Genomic DNA, 16,155 nt, shown 5'->3' on the forward strand with positions numbered 1-16,155 from the left:
TAATTTTCCTAAAATTGCATTGTGTTTTCTATAATATACCAACCCAGAGACATATTTTATCATCCATCTGAACTTTTTAAAAATCACCATGGAAGTATGGGAAAAATAAACATATTTTTCTGATATATTAATGGTAACTAAAACTCATCCTTATTGCAGTTCAGGTTATAGATATACTTGTGGCCTTATTTTTCATGTGGTTCCTTCGTTAGTGTAAGATGTATATATATAGTTTCAGAGTTTTAGAATAGAGTGTATTACTAAATCCCTTTAACTGACATAAGTTTGGGAATGTTTTTTAACTAGTTTAGAAGTAAGGAATATGTTCCCACTTTTATTTTTTCCATAGCTTTTCAGATAGTTTTTGCCTCATTATTTTTAAATATAATCAATTATTCTTTGTGTGAGGTATTAATATTTAATTACAAATTCTAGCTAATGTTGAAAGAAATTGTAAGACATTTAAGATAGACTGTTAAAATATACAAGTCAGTTAATAGATTTAGGATATAAACACATAAATATTTAGTGTTACTTAAAAATAATTTATAATGGTAACTCGAAGATGCTTGTTGTAATTTTTTCATATGCTTATAATATGTTTTGTAATTTACAGATATTTAATTGGGTAATGATTTGATGTGTTAACTTAAACTGATTTAGAGCAAATAATATCCCTTTAGGGCATAAGTTAGAATGAAAGACAGAAGAAAAAATACCACTCCTTGATAAATTTGTAAAGGAAAAACATTTTCATCATCATTTGTTAAACTGTGAAACTTGTCAGTATTGAACTTTAGGAACCATTTGATGATCTTTTTCCACATATCATGCTCTCATTTACTTTTAGTACCTTGCGAAATTTTTGTGCACTTCTATTAAGGGAATCAAACAGAAATGTACAAATATGTCTATGTCATTTCATTCACATCTTTAAAACTTAGAGAATTAACCCTGCGTTACAGTTATAAAATCACTTTGCTCCATTATTTCATTTTGGAGCATAATTTTACATATACGAAAAGAATGTTCCCAAAGTATACCTGCAGACCCTGGCTGAAATGACCTCAAGCTTCAGAGTTTCTACTTGAACCAGAGTGACTCTTCCTGCTACAGTGAAAACTTGAGGCAGGATTTAGCCAGTTTGATATATCAGGTTGTTGGTTCTTCTACATTTCAAGGATCTTTCAGACCTCCTTGTAAAAAGATTTAACTTCAATGGTAAAGTTAAGTGGTGGGGGAGAAACTCCTCCACGTATAAAAGCAAATGAGTTTTTAAAGAATAGAAAACAATCTCCATGAAAATTAAACTTAGCTCTTGTTAACATTTCCATTAAAACATGCATTTTCATTAAACCCAAAAAAACAAACACCAAAAAAATCCCTAGAAGTAGGCATAATCATTATCTATATACTCACAAATATTTTGCTCTTTTCTGATCATCTGTATTTTTTCTTGCTTTATTTGCTTCACGTCCTTTAACTTTTTCCCCTCGTTATTCATGGAAAGGTTTTCTATCTAAGACTAAATTGATTGTTTACTTACTTCTTATCTGTGAAGTCACTTCAGCAGAGAGTTACTCTTTGGAGTTAGGTCCTCATCTCTAATCTGTATCCTTAGCTAGAGCGCTCGGTCTGGTGCTGCCCCATCACTGCCCTAAGGCATGTAGAGAGAGGGTTCTTGCTTTGCCCAGCCTGCTCACTGAGCTCCCTTTGAAACTGGTGAGGAAGGAGGTCTGTGAAAGGGAGAGATAGATGTACTGGGTGACTATTTGAAACCAGTGTAATTTGTAAATTTGCCATCAACTTTTAAGTGAGAATTGGGGTAGAGGTTTCCAGGGTTAACATGCTTTCAGAAATCAAAAGGAAAATGGAAGTTTTCATTTCATTACTGAGGGCTCTGGTACAAAAGGATTTTTTATAAATTTTACCAAGATTTCAACAGTTAATCTAGGTACTTATATTAAAATATTCATAATATTGCCATGTTATATATATTTATATGTATAAACATGCACACTCAAATACACATGCACACACGTACACAATAGCACTTTTAAAATAACACTACTTCATATCACCTGGCTTTTAAGTTTGGAGCAAGTGAAATGTACACCACCTAGGAGAGCATACCTTTGACCATGAGGAGTGCAGAAAATCACTACACTACAGAAAATCACTACACTACTGCCATTGATACTTCTCATTCATTATGAAAAATTTTTATACTGTCAGTATAGAGAAAGCCACATTTCATTTTGCCAACCAAAATTGTACTACCTAACTGCTTTTGTATAAAAGCTAACACAACTTGTCAAATATAGCCCTCGCTATACATTGAACTGGTAAAAGCAGTTAACAGTTTGGCGAAGATAAACCATAAAGTTAATTTTTGTATTATTTACTTTTCATTCACATTCCTACCAGGTAGGCTTTGTCAAATACCTATAGCAAAGGAGAACTTGTTCATGCATGCAGAATAAAATAAAATAAGATTAAAAGCTCCAGGAAATCAGCCTGCTTCAAAAAACCATTAACGTGTACCTATCCCTCAAGCTTTACAAATGTGTTAATTGTCGTATTTCAGTCATGTAAATATGCTTCAGCATAAAGTAACCAAGATTTCCTGTTGTATAAGCACTGCTGTCTGGGGATGTGGGGGTAGGGAGGGATGAACAAGGACTAAATAACAGACTGTAATGAAACCTGCCTTTGGGCAGCACATGCCTCAGTTCTGAATGCCCAGAAATACTTCGCAGACGCTCCAGGCTGCCTAGCAATGGGGATTTCTAATTCTGGCTAACTTGACAAAGTAAATACAACTATTGAACATAAGGCAGTTCCTAATAAAAAACAACAATTCCCCCTTGTAAACACCTACATTTGGCCCCATTAAAAATTCTTTCTTCATACCCAGAAACTCACAGACCCTTAAACGTGGGGGTCTCAAAGTAACTAAAGAGCATTTGGGAGATTTAATGCTGTTGAGATGTTGTCCGTTGCCATTTCTACTGAGCCCTTCATACCCCATCTCAGGGCTTTGTGGAGCAATGTCCTTTCTGCATTCGCTGGAGGACATTATACAGGCAAGCACATTGACCATTACGCTCCCAGCATTCATTCATGGATGGCCAGAAGGAAATCCATGTATGTTCATATATATGCTATGCTTACCTCCAAAACTATATGGTTGAGGGAGTGTTCATCCAAAGCTACCAGTGTGGAGTTATTTAGTGGACTGAAATTAGTGTAATAACTGAAGCCATTATCTGAATTCAAAATTCTCTGATTCCTGCTTTTTCATATGTTAGAACTCATCTCTTCCATTAGCTGTGTACCAGTCAGACCTCTGCCAGTCCTGAAGTGAAATAGTGTGGTAGTCTTAACAATCTCTTGGTTTTAGGGATCAAACTTGAGCTTACACACATGTTTATCTGCCAACCATTTACTGAGTAGAAGGCTCCATTCAGATTACAGATTACAGAATTCAAACATTAGTTCTAGTAGACAAAAACAGACAGTTGCCTTTCGCCACCTCTAGACTAGTTTCCATGTGTTCAAAAAGACAAGGGGAGATAAAAAGGAATTCTCCTACAGTCAGTAGTTTGAATTTATTTCTAAAAGAAAGTGTGTTTTTTTTAACCTCAACATTCAGATCTAAAAACTCTATATGTTCCTAAAATATCTTACTATTCTTAAGCCATCTGAGGGGTAGTACCAATATATTGCTGCTAAAATGTTTCCTCTCTTGTCTCGGGTAGAAAAGGGACCTCCAGGGCAAAGCAGGCCTGAAGACGTTCTGTCAAAACGACCGCCTGTCCATAGAAAGATCTCAGGCTTCTCCCACTTAACTGCCAGAGCGGCAGTAGGCCCTAGATCTCAAGAGCCTCTGTCCATAGAAAGATCTCAGGCTTCTCCCACTTAACTGCCAGAGCGGCAGTAGGCCCTAGATCTCAAGAGCCTCTCAGCTGGGCCCTACTGAAACTTAATTCAAACCCTACACACTCTGGAGCTTATATGCTCCTGCCTGCATTGTGTGCTCCAGAGCCCATACAAGCCTTGGGTTAAGCAGAGCGGGAGACCAGTCAAAAGGTTGCCGGAGTGAGAAGCCCCGCTACAGTTCAAGAAGAATGAATGAGAGAGAGTCCGTTTTGGGAAATATGAGGAGTCTCATTCAAGCTGTGATGCACAACCAGAGGATCACAGTGACCCTGGGGAACTTAGCCACCCCATTCCTTTCTATCGATCTCAGAGAAGAGGCTCATGAGTTGGAGGGGTGGGGGAGCAGTGTCTTTCACAGTTTCTACCATCCAAGTTTAGGGAACAATTCAAGTCACCTTATTCCAGCTATCACCTAAATGATATATGTATATATATATTTCTTTTTTCAGTACTGCTCATGTTAGAACATTAATGAGAATAAAATGTGCAAAAAAAAAAAAAAAAAAAAAAAAAGAAGAGACCCAAAGATAAGAAAAAGATACTGCCTTTAGTTTGTGTAGAAAATAAAACCATTTTAAGGAACGTTCTTCAGGAATAATCGAGTTTATTCTCTGTCATTATATGACATACAGGAGGAAAGTAACATGCCTTCCCATATTTTCAGTGTCTGACAATTCAGGAACATTGCGACTGAAACTTGGTGGTATTCTTAGTACTGTGTGGCCCCAAAGATTCTGACTCACATTTTAAGAGGATTCAGTGCAGCAAACCATCCCCACAAACAGCACCACTGTGAACACTTCACACAGGGCCCAGCCCCTCTACCTGGAATCCTCCCGCTGGGCACGCGTGAGGCTGGGACCCACCGCTCCCCACAGGAGGACAGCGGGAGTGGGAGGATCCTGTGGGTCACCCAGTGACTAGAATGTCTTTTCTGAATCAGAAAAAAGGCTCTAGAACAGCCTGTGTACACCGCCTTTTTGGAAAATTCTGTCTTTAAAAGAATACACCTGTGTGCCACAGCCGTTCTCTGTTGTTGAAAATGTTCCCTTTGCCTGAAAGTTTCTTTTTCCATGTCCTGTGATGGTCCTTTCTGCAAATTTAGATCTTAGCTCAAATGTACCCTCCAGAAAGATTTTCTTAAAGCAGTGGGTAGGCCAAATTGTTCATTCAGGTTTTCCTGTTAAAATGTTATGGGAAAACCCAAACAAACATTTTGACCAGCCCAAACAGTATCCCCAGGCAGTATCGTATCACCATATTTCATTTCCTTAAAATACCTCTCACTCTCTGAGTGAGCTTCTCCATTTGTTGTCTTTGCTGTATGTCAGCTGTCTCTCCTTGAGTCAGTGTCTGTGTATTGTCCCTTTCTGAGGTTGTTTTTTGGACGAAGAGATTTTGCCTGTCTTGTTCTCTATTTTACCCTTGGTGCTTAGAAAAGGTCTGGTGCACAGAGTACTGGGTAAGAATGTGGACTTTGAAGCCAGAACACCTTAGTGCAAATCCCATTTGAATATCCTGAAGCTGAAACATCCTTTCTGCTGTTTGTGGACTTGGTCATGTGTTCCACAACTAGCTGAAAGGGAAGCTGGGAAGTGAAGCCTTTTTCAGGATGGCCGTATATTCACGGGCTCTTCTACTCAAGTAGAAAGGGAGAGTGGACACTGGAGGTCAGTGTCGTAGTCTCCAACCCTTTGGAACCCCAATATCCAGCACAGCCTCTTCCCACAAATTACCTGCTCTTCAGGAATGAGTGAGGAATCCTGCTGGTGAGGAACGGCAAAAATTCTCTGCCCTGGCAGCAGAGGAGTGTAGCTGGGTTTGCAGCCCCCCATCTGCTCTCTGGAAGGAACTCCTTTGTCCACTGTCCTCCGTGTCCCTTTAGGAAGTTACTCCTTGTCTATTACCAGTGACAGCTACATGAAGTCTTTGTATTCATTTATTCATAGCTGTGCCAGGTCTTAGTTGCGGCATGCGGGAATCTTCCATCTTTGTTATGGCATGCCAGTTCCTTTAGTTGGTGGCATGAGGGGTCTTTTAATTGTGGCATGAAAACTCTTAGTTGTGGCATGCGGAATCTAGTTCCCTTCTGCATTGGCAACGCAGAGTCTTAGCCACTGGACCACCAGGCAAGTCCCTGGAGGCTGGAGTTTTTCCATCCTACTTACAGGTAGATCAGTGTGTTCCTTGGTAGCTCAGCTGGTAAAGAATCCACCTGCAATGCAGGAGACCCCAGTTCAATTCCTGGATTGGGAAGTTCCCCTAGGGAAGGTAAAGGCTACCCATTTCAATATTCTTGGACTTCCATTGTGGCTCAGCTGGTAAAGAATCCGTCTGCAATGCAGGAGACCTTGGTCCAATCCCTGGGTTGGGAAGATCCCCTGGAGAAGGGAACAGCTACCCACTCCAGTATTGTGGCCTGGAGAATTTCATGGACTATATAGTCCTTGGGGTCACAAAGAGTTGGACATGACTGAGCAACTTTCACTATAAATAAATCGAATTCCAGGACCTAAGATTCTATAGGCATTGAAAAATCATAGCCTCTTGACCAGGCTTGTCGTTTCTTTGACTAAACAACCCCCTCCAGATTTTATGAGGTTGCCAGTTGATTTGCTTCTCTTCACTTCCACATGCAAGTAATCAGAGCCAAAAAGTTGTCCAGACATATTGTTAGTTCTAGCATTCAACTGCAGGAAACAGGTCCCATCTAATTATGTTATGCAGTTGGAAAGTTGATACCATAAAATTGGGAGGCAGTGAAATAACTGGAAGGGCTGAGGGATAATGCCACCAAACTGGCCTCCAAGGAGGCTGCTGCCTCTACCAGTCATTTAGGTGAGGAATTGGGAGGCAGCAACTATAGCTACTTCCTGAAAGTGCCCAGTTCCGTGGCTGCAGTCCTGCAGCTAGAAACTTCCCATGGCTACTGCTGCCAGTGCCTCTTGGCCCCCAGGAAGCAAGTTGCTGGACACTGCAATTGAGTGAGCCTCCCTTCCCACAACTGACTCTGCTCCTGTGATGCCTGTGAAGCTGTCGACTAGTCACTAGAATGAAAAAAAAATAAAAAGCACCACTGTCCCTGCAACAGTGTTTGCCAGTTGCCGCAGTAAAAGTAACAGGAAGATAAGTACCTGCTTCTTTTCCACCTTCTGAATCTACTGCAGCTGTGGATAAGCCTAATTCACACCTTTCTGGCCTCTCTGTTCTGCCTGTGCCCCTCCCTTTCATCCTACTTGTAACTAGCTTGAAGCAATCTGAAATAATCGACTTGAGGAAGAAGGCAGCACCCTTAATCGGACTGTTGTCTCTGGCTCCCATTTTCTGGCCTGCCTCTTAATGAGGTATTTCACCACGGCTCAGAGGCACAGACATCTGTGAAGGTTGCCTGCTTTGGTGTGCAACTGCAGAAGTAGCTGGGCTTTCTCAAGCCTCTGAAGCCCCAAATTACAAGCTTTTGGTTAGTTTAGGCTGTGAGCTTCAGGCAGGTACCTCCTTTAATAGAACTGTCATCCCTCCACCTCTTGTAGCGCATTCTATGGCTCCAGCCTGAGTTCATTTCTCTTTCGTAAATAACTTTGCCGAAAGTGGCAAGAAGCCACTAATACGCCAATATTCTGAATTTCTCCAACATTTCAACTAGAGCCACTGACTAGGAGATAGGAGGTTTGCCTTCCAAGCTGTCACAAGCCTAATGAGAGTCATCAGCTTTCCAACCTGCGATACTGACCTCACTGCCCACCTTCTAACCACTAAGCCAACCTAGATTTTTGAGGCTAGAACTCAATCCAATTTTCAGGTACCAGATTCTCTACAAACAGGATATAGGTTAGGCTGTTATTAAAGGCTAACCTATATTATAGGCTGTTATTAGGCTGAAATTCAAAAAAGCAGTGGCTTAAATAATATTGAACACATATCATATAAAAGCCCAATTTGGTAACCCAAGGCTCTTTTGGTGGTCAGGTGGTGTCAGGAGACCCTAAGCTATTTCTTTGGTTTTGCTCCACCCTCTTCAGCCCATAGCTTCCGTTTGATGGTCCAGGATGTCTGCTTCGGTGCCTGCCCTCAAGTCCACATCTCAGTGAGTGGGAAGAAGGGAAGTTTAGTTTGTCCCCAACATTATGGAGCTTAGAACAAGAATGCAAATAAAGGACCATGTAATTACATGTCTCAATGTTTAAAAGTTATCAAGCCAACAAATCATTAAATGTATTTTATCTTCCTTTCTTCACAAGTATACCTTCCTGAGAAGCCAAGTTTAAATTTAGGATCAGGGTTCCACTCCAGAAGATGGAGACATAAGAGGAATTGGCCTACAGCTTACCTCCTTTCTCTCCCCACCCCTGCCTCCTTCCCACACAGAGCAGGCAATGTGATGTGCTTGGGGACACCCAGCCTGCACATTCAGTCTGTCCACACTCCCCACACACAGCCATCCCTAGGTTCCTCCTGGGGCCCCAGGGTGTGCACACAGATAACGAATTTCACTCGCAAGGAACAGACCTGGGGAAGAGATCTGTGCAGGTTTTGTGACCATTTGTACAGGGAGTTCTGAGGCCCTGAGTACCCAGAATGTGTCCTCCAAAGAAGGGTACATGCTCTAGATGGGCATAACCCCTTCACCCTGGTTAACTCCTCACCCCACAGGGGGAGGAGCATCAGTGCCCAGTGAGGGGGGCACTCTCTTGCTGGGGTTGAATAGTGATGCCAAGAGAAAGGAAAGTGAATGGCACTTCACCCTCTCTAAGGATCTGACCTTGAACTTAACCATGGCACTTCTGCTCAAGATGAAGTCACCAGAGCCTAATCACTCAGCCTCATCTATTGGCCAGGGAAGCTGGGAAATGTGGCCTTTATTCTGGGAGGCCATGTGGCCCACTCAGAGATTTTTTCACTATGCAAAGGAAGAGAATAGATACTGGGAGTAAGCTAACAATCTCTGCCACAGACACATGCCTTTTCACAAATCACACTTTTGTTTAGACAAGTGAGTTCTTCACAATCTGCTTTCAGAGAGGTGAGCTTGGAGGCAAGACAATACTGTCAGTTATAATTGACGGTCAAAATAATTGCACACCTGAGCATTTTTCAATGGGCAGCCAACATGCAATGTTCCAACTCTGAAATTTTGTCTAATTTTCAGATCAATCAGGAAGAACCAATTGAATTTTTTTCAATTCAGGATATAGTATGGTTATGAGATTCAATAGAACAGTTTTAATCTGCAACCCTGAGAATGAATTGGATCTTAAACAGAAGTGAAAGCTAAAACCTTGACCATGTTTTGGCAGAATTTTTTCCAGACATACTCAGCTACTATCAAATGTACCCTTATCCCAAAAGAGCAAAAATATGATTCTGGCATGATTTCCACTGCCCCATTCATGTATAAGAGTAACACAGAATTCACCAAAATTAGGCAGATATATCTTCCACATTTTAAAATTTTAACCAGATGTAATTACAATATAACATTGTATTTGTAATGATCATGAAATAATATAAATGTAAGAACATGAAATAGAATAATTATGTAATAGCATATAAGATTAATTTTTTTGCCAGTTGAAATAACACTCTGAAATCTTGTGAAGAAATAATGGTGATGGCACTTCCCTGGTGGTCCAGGGGTAAAAACCCACACTCCCCATGCAGGGGGCCTGGATTCAATCCTTGACCGGGGTACTAGATCCCGCATGTCACAGCTAAGACCCAGTGCAGCCAAATAAACAAAAATGATTTTTAAGTGGAAGTTTCCCTTTATAATAGTGATAAATGGACCCCAAATTGCCTCCTTTAATACAAAGTCATGCATTTTTTCACTGGCGCAGAAGCCAGGCACTTGATGTGCCCCATTTTCACTATTGTGGGTGTGAGGGAAATTGTTTAGACTTTTTAAACTTTTGCTTATTTGTGGCTGAGCTGGATCTTCGTTGCTATGTGCGGGCTTTCTCTAGTTGTGGTGAGTGGGGGCTGCTCTCTAGTCGTGATGCGCAGGTTCTCACTGCAGCATCTCCTCTTGCTGTGGAGCGCAGGCTTCAGGATGCACGGGATTCAGTAGTCGCAGTGCATGGGCTTAATCGCCCATGGCATGTGGGATCTTCTCAGACCAGGGATTGAGCCTGTGTCCCCTCCATTAGCAGGTAGATTCTTAACCTGTGAACCACCAGGGAAGTCCTATTTAGACTTTTTAAATCTTACCAGAAGCAAAGACTATTACTGGAGTTTCCTTTTATATTTCTTGACAGCACCACAGTAAAGGGCATTGTATAATAAATGCTCAGACTTAGTGACTAGACCTGCTGTCCAAGTCCAATCAATGTTCTATTGCTATTGCTTATAAATATACATTTTTCATTAAACTGGTAGATTCATTTCCATGCCCTAATAAGCTCACTTATTTTTATCTTTTTTCATACTGTTTCATGGGGTTCTCTTGTCTCATATGTTTATTATTTTTTTAATAAGTCACCTCAAATGGCTTTTTTGGAACAAGAAAAGGTATAAATAAATTAGCACAGTACTCAATAATTTATAAAACACTTCATATTTCATCTGATCCTGGTAACAGTCTTATGAGGGGAGAATCATTCACTTGTGACAGATAAGGATACTAAAGCTAGACAAGTGAAGTGACTTCAGTTCAGTTCAGTTCAGTCATTCAGTCGTGTTGACTCTCTGCAACCCCATAGACTGCAGCACGCCACACTTCCCTGCCCTTCACTATCTCCTAGAGTTTGCTCAAGCTCATGTCTATCGAGTCAGTGATTCCATCCAACCATCTCATCCTCTGTCACCCCCTTCTCCTCCTGCCCTCAATCTTTCCCCCAAACTGCATCAGGGTCTTTTCCAGTTAGTCCGTTCTTCACATCAGGTGGCCAAAGTATTGGAGCTTCAGCTTCAGCATCAGTCCTTCCAATGAATATTCAGGACTGATTTCCTTTATGATTGGCTGGTTTGATCTCCTTACAGTCTAAGGGACTCTCAAGAGTCTTCTCCAGCACCACAGTTCAAAAGCATCAATTCTGCGGCACTCTTATCTGAGTGAAGTGACCCGGATGTGACTTCTCTTAGGTCAAACTGATAGGGAGTAGAGTATCAAACTGTCACTGGCTGCCCCTGTGAAAAAACCAATGTAGAACCTATATGTTCAAAGGTGTTCATAAGTTTTCATTTAAATTGATTATGTTTTAAAGAAAAAATCTATTAGGAAGTATTTTGAAATATTAACCCCTATTTCTGTGAGTAATGGAAAGTGTGACTTTTCAGGAAATGTCATAAATTTTAAAGGATACAAACAAATCTATTCATTTGCTAAAGATTAAAATGTACTTACTACATGAGTTGTTTTCAGAAAACATACAGTACCCAGTGGTTTGGTCTTGGAAAAATATGAAAAATATAAGTTGATTAAGCTTATTTTAATGGGTATTTACCTGCAATTTGTCTCAAATCCAAGTGGTAATCTAGATTCCTTATCTTGCCCCGTCTGTCTGAGAACTCTGAGTGCTAAGCACAGGTCTGGCAGGCTGGAAGAAAAGGAATTTGGAAGAGGACTGTGGAGCCAGGAAGCTCAATCCTATACGTGATCAGTAGAGTTGCTGATTCAGGAAGGAACAAAATATAGTCAGTGGCTCAGCCCAACAGAGGAACAGAGAGGTTGGCAGAGAGGGAAGAATTCCAGTCCAGTTCAGCTTGGTCCCCCTTGAAGCCACAGAGAAAAGCATTTCTGCCACTGTTTCTTTGTTAGGACCTAGGGCTTCCTATGGGCCTAAGGGTGCCTTTTGGCAGGAATTCCCCTAATCTGCCAGAGCATTTTGTCAGGCTCGCTGTTTCCCACCTTGTAGCACTGAGCACCGAAGAATTAATGCTTTCGAACTGTGGTATTGGAGAAGACTGTTGAGAATCCCTTGGACAGCAAGGAGATCAAACCAGTCAATCCTAAAGGAAGTCAACCCTGAATATTCATTGGAAGGACTGATGCTAAAGCTGCAATACTTTGGCCACCTGATTCGAAGAGCTGACTCATTGGAAAAGTCCCTGATGCTGGGAAAGATTGAGGGCAGGAGGAGACAGGGGCGACAGAGAATGAGATAGTTGGATGGCATCATTGACTTAATGGACATGAGTTTGAGCAAACTCCAGGAGACAGTGAAGGACAGGAAAGCCTGCCATGCTGCAGTCCATGGGGTTGCAACGAGCCAGACACAACTGAGCGACTGAACAAAAACCAATGGGATGAATTGCTATAAAGCACCCCAGGCCTCTGCAGAACCTTGGGAGCTGTCACACCTCCCCCTTTGCCTACACAGAAATCATCATTCTAGACCAGGCATTCATGGAAAAAAGAGGCAGGCAGCCAGATAAGCATCTCCTGCCTCAGCAGCACAATGCCTTCCTCCCAGAATCTGGGAAAAGAAAATCAGGTGACAGAATTTTAGCTTAAGATTGACGGTATGTTTTTGCACCTGGCCTCGGAACCCCAGGTATAAAATAAGAAAGATGAATACCTTGATTTGGTTTATAAGATTAAATCTGTACTAGATTATTTGTATAGGCCTGATTTTTTTCCATTATTCAGTGAAACTTCAAGGTCTAGAAGTTTATATCCCCCCACAGCCTTGCAGCTTTAGTCTAAAGGAGGTCACTGTGCTGTATAGAGTGTCTTACAGCATGTTCTTTCAGAAGACAGATCTAGGGTACAGCAGCATCTGAACATTTACATGTCAAGTGTGCAAATGCTTTGGAAGCCTCAAAGGGAAAGTGCTTGACACACCTGGCAAGCCTGGAACCCACCTCTTCTTCTTCCTCGCTGCTTCACATCGCACTGACATGGTGCACAGGGGGAGGCTTAGAAAGGGAGGAAACAAAACCCACTGCTTGAGAATTTAGGCTGCCTAGTAAGCTTATTCAAGTAATAGTCAACAAAAGCCAGCAATATCGCACAGATTCCCATGTTTCCAAGAACCATCCTTGGGCTTTTTTCAGAGGACACGAATGCACAACTAGCTTTTACAGTGTAGCATTTGGTTGGGAGCATTTAACCACATCATCCCAAATTTCTGTGCTCAGAAGTTACACATGAATGGTATTTGACTTTTCTTCAAAGCCATTCAACCTGAAAGATTTCCAAGCATGTCACACGTCACATTTAGCTACTTTTGCTATGAAGGGCTTTCAGCCAACTGGCTCACGCTCATTTGCCTAGAGAAGCAAAGGAAGAGAAATTTTTAGCAAATAGGTAAGCTCCTGAAATAAATTATATTTATGCTGGTTCTGAATAAGGTACACTAGTTTCCCCATTTGGATTGCCAGAGCAGTAGAACCTACCAAAATGCATCTTTAAAATGTACTGATTCTACCCTTAAGCAAATCGCCATTTCTACATGCCAGAATCCAATTCATTATTTAACACCTAGCCCGTCTCCGTGAAACTTTCTCTGTTCCCATCCCCCACCACAATTTCTGCTTTTGTCTCTATAATTTTGTGGATGTAACTTGGACTGCTCACTGTGAGGGTTACTTGTGTGCTTGTCTCATGCCTGTTATTGGGATATAAGGCAACAAGGAGTTTGGATACCCTGTTCACATATCTTTTCAGAATGCCTTGCTTTGAGTAGATTCTAAATATTTTTGACTCCAGTTGATTTCCTAAACAGCCTATTTAGATGAGGTCAGATGACCTCATCTCTGTGGGGTCCCAACCAAACGCACACACACACACACACACTTTTTAATGGTAACTTTTCTTTAAGTTTCAGAGAGCTTTTAGGTCATGCATGTTCCCTAGTCATTTTTCCTCTGCTCATTAGCAATAACTACAAGATCTTAAAGAAACATTTCAGCTCAGACATATAATTAAATATCTCTTTCCTTGTTGCTTCCACTCATGAACATTGACCTCAGACTTTAGAATCATATGTGTCTTTTAGATTCCTGAGCCTTTCACACTTTCATTTCTACCTGAAGTCCTTTCTAAAACTAGGGTATGAAGAAATGAAAGAATTGTTTAAAACAAAGAAACAAATATGTCTTTCTTTGAATTCATTTTTTATTATTTAAGAAATAGACATTTAATGACTTAATAAGTGACAGGCTGAGTGCGAAGGATACAGATGAATAACACTGTATTTATATTACTGTATGGGTATTATATTTTTCTGGATCTCCCTGACATCTTTGTTGATCATATATCTATATAATAGTCTTTGATCCTAGATATATATGAATCAGCAAACTGAAATCAAGGAAGAATATTTTCATAAATTATTTTTAATGTTTTAAAATGTTTTGATCCTTGCACACAGCTTGTGTTTACATGACAATAAACAAGCCTTTTATCAGGAAAGAAACTAGCCAGAACATATGCTAGTGTATCACAATATTTTGACCCCAAAAAAAGTGTTTTTTTCCCTTCTCTTCTTGATTTTTTTTTTTTAATATCCAAGGGAGTTTTCAAATGAAGGGTTTCAGATGGGTTGTCTCCAGGTCAGTTCACCTCGTCAAGGCTTTGCTTAGTCATCAGGGGATGACCCCATCCTGCCCTGCTTACCTTTAGGCTCCCACAACCACTCTGCCTCACACAACAAACATGTTCCGTTGAGTCTGGATTTTTATGAAACAAATCACGTGGTCTGAGAGCAATGATAATTAAAGGAACTTGATAGAGATCTTTTTGAAAAACCAAAAAGTTTATTATGAAATGTGAGTATTTCTCCCTAATTACAATAACTGTTCTGTAATTATGATTAGTTACTGGGTCTCCTTAAATCAACCTGTATCTGCAGACAGATAGGAAGGGGAGATATTCAAAGCTACACTATACTTTTGAAAAGATGACCCAACATCATGCATAGAAACAGACTTACCAAGACCTACAGTAGATGTTTTGCTGACCTGTCTGAGCATATGAAAAATATTGACCCTTTAATTGGTATCATTTTTTTCCTTACATCAATATGACATATGTCTATGAAAATGGTTAAGTTCCTTAAAGAAGGTATAGCCTTGAAACAAAAAATCATCAAGTCAACTTAATAGACAAAGGAAAACAGGCATTTGCAGGAATCCATAATTGCTGAAAAACTACATTCAATTGAAAATACCATCTTGGAGCTCTAAGGGAAAAAAAATAGCTGAAAAACAACCCTGCCATTATTATGTGATATTTTTCTATTATGTTTTTATTTGTGCACTTACCGTGTTTTCATTTCTACCTAAATAAGAAAAATCGTAATACATTTAGGTCTGGACTCTGGAAATATGCCACTAAGATTCCTGGTCCAGTTTCTGTAATGGCTACGATTTGTAAAATCTAGTAGGAATAGGATGTCATTATATTGGGCTTTAATCTGAAGAATTGTTTTAGCAGGAATTATATATGCAAGACTAAATGCTGGTCAACAGAGCATAATATTGTATTCTGAAGAGTGCTGGCAATAGCAAAATTAATTATTTTTTTTCCTTCTTTCTTTCCTTCCCCTGAAATCTTCTGCCATAGCGACTACATTTGCCTCCAGACTTGTCAGACACTGTGAGCCGCTCAAGCAAACAGGATCTGGCAGAATCCGCCAAGCTGCTGGGCCCAGGCTGTGGCATGACGGCCGGAGGCAAGAAGCACCTGGACTTCTAGTGACTCCTCCTTAGTCATTGCCTGCAGAATTCTGTGACACCCTAATTATGATTGCTAATAGCTTATGTAAATATTTTTCTTAACGATGTGACCCTCCAATCTTTGAAAAATACAGTTAGGATTGCAAAATGAGGCCACCATTCATTATTTTAACCAACTTTTTATACAGAAATAGTACAGCAGAAATACTTTCACTTTAAAATTTTGTTTTATGCTATATCTAGTAAAGAATTTTATTTTTAAATAAAAGCAAATAAAATATCTGAAATTCAGGATGCCTTACAGTGGTCATTAAGCGTATGTGTATATAAGGCACTTGGTTCACAGCAAAGTGCATGTTACAGCAGGTAGCATATAAAACATTATGAAATTCAAAACTGTGAAAAACATATTTTTCTCTTCATTTCTGAAAAAGACACCTCTCACCAAAAATGTTTTTATGAGATAAAAACTTTGCTACTATATGAAGACTAAAATAAAATAAACTTGCATTTACGTATCCTATTATGAAATTGATGAAGATAATATTTGGGGATGAAGAATCCATTAAAAATAGTCTACCACAGTATTTAATAAAG

At 40.1% G+C, this 16,155-nt stretch overlaps 1 protein-coding gene across 1 annotated transcript in view; it reads left to right on the top strand.

The window, feature by feature from the left end:
- The window catches only part of ELP4 (elongator acetyltransferase complex subunit 4), a 237,646-nt gene extending 221,895 nt beyond the window's left edge, over positions 1-15,751 (top strand). The window contains exon 10 of the mRNA XM_052652866.1: positions 15,446-15,751. Within this exon, the coding sequence (XP_052508826.1) occupies positions 15,446-15,577 (132 nt within the window). The 3' untranslated portion in view covers positions 15,578-15,751. The remainder of the gene's footprint in view (positions 1-15,445) is intronic.
- Positions 15,752-16,155: the final 404 nt, after the last annotated feature.

This window comes from Budorcas taxicolor, chromosome 15 (assembly GCF_023091745.1).
Source record: "Budorcas taxicolor isolate Tak-1 chromosome 15, Takin1.1, whole genome shotgun sequence".
Taxonomy (NCBI): domain Eukaryota; kingdom Metazoa; phylum Chordata; class Mammalia; order Artiodactyla; family Bovidae; genus Budorcas; species Budorcas taxicolor.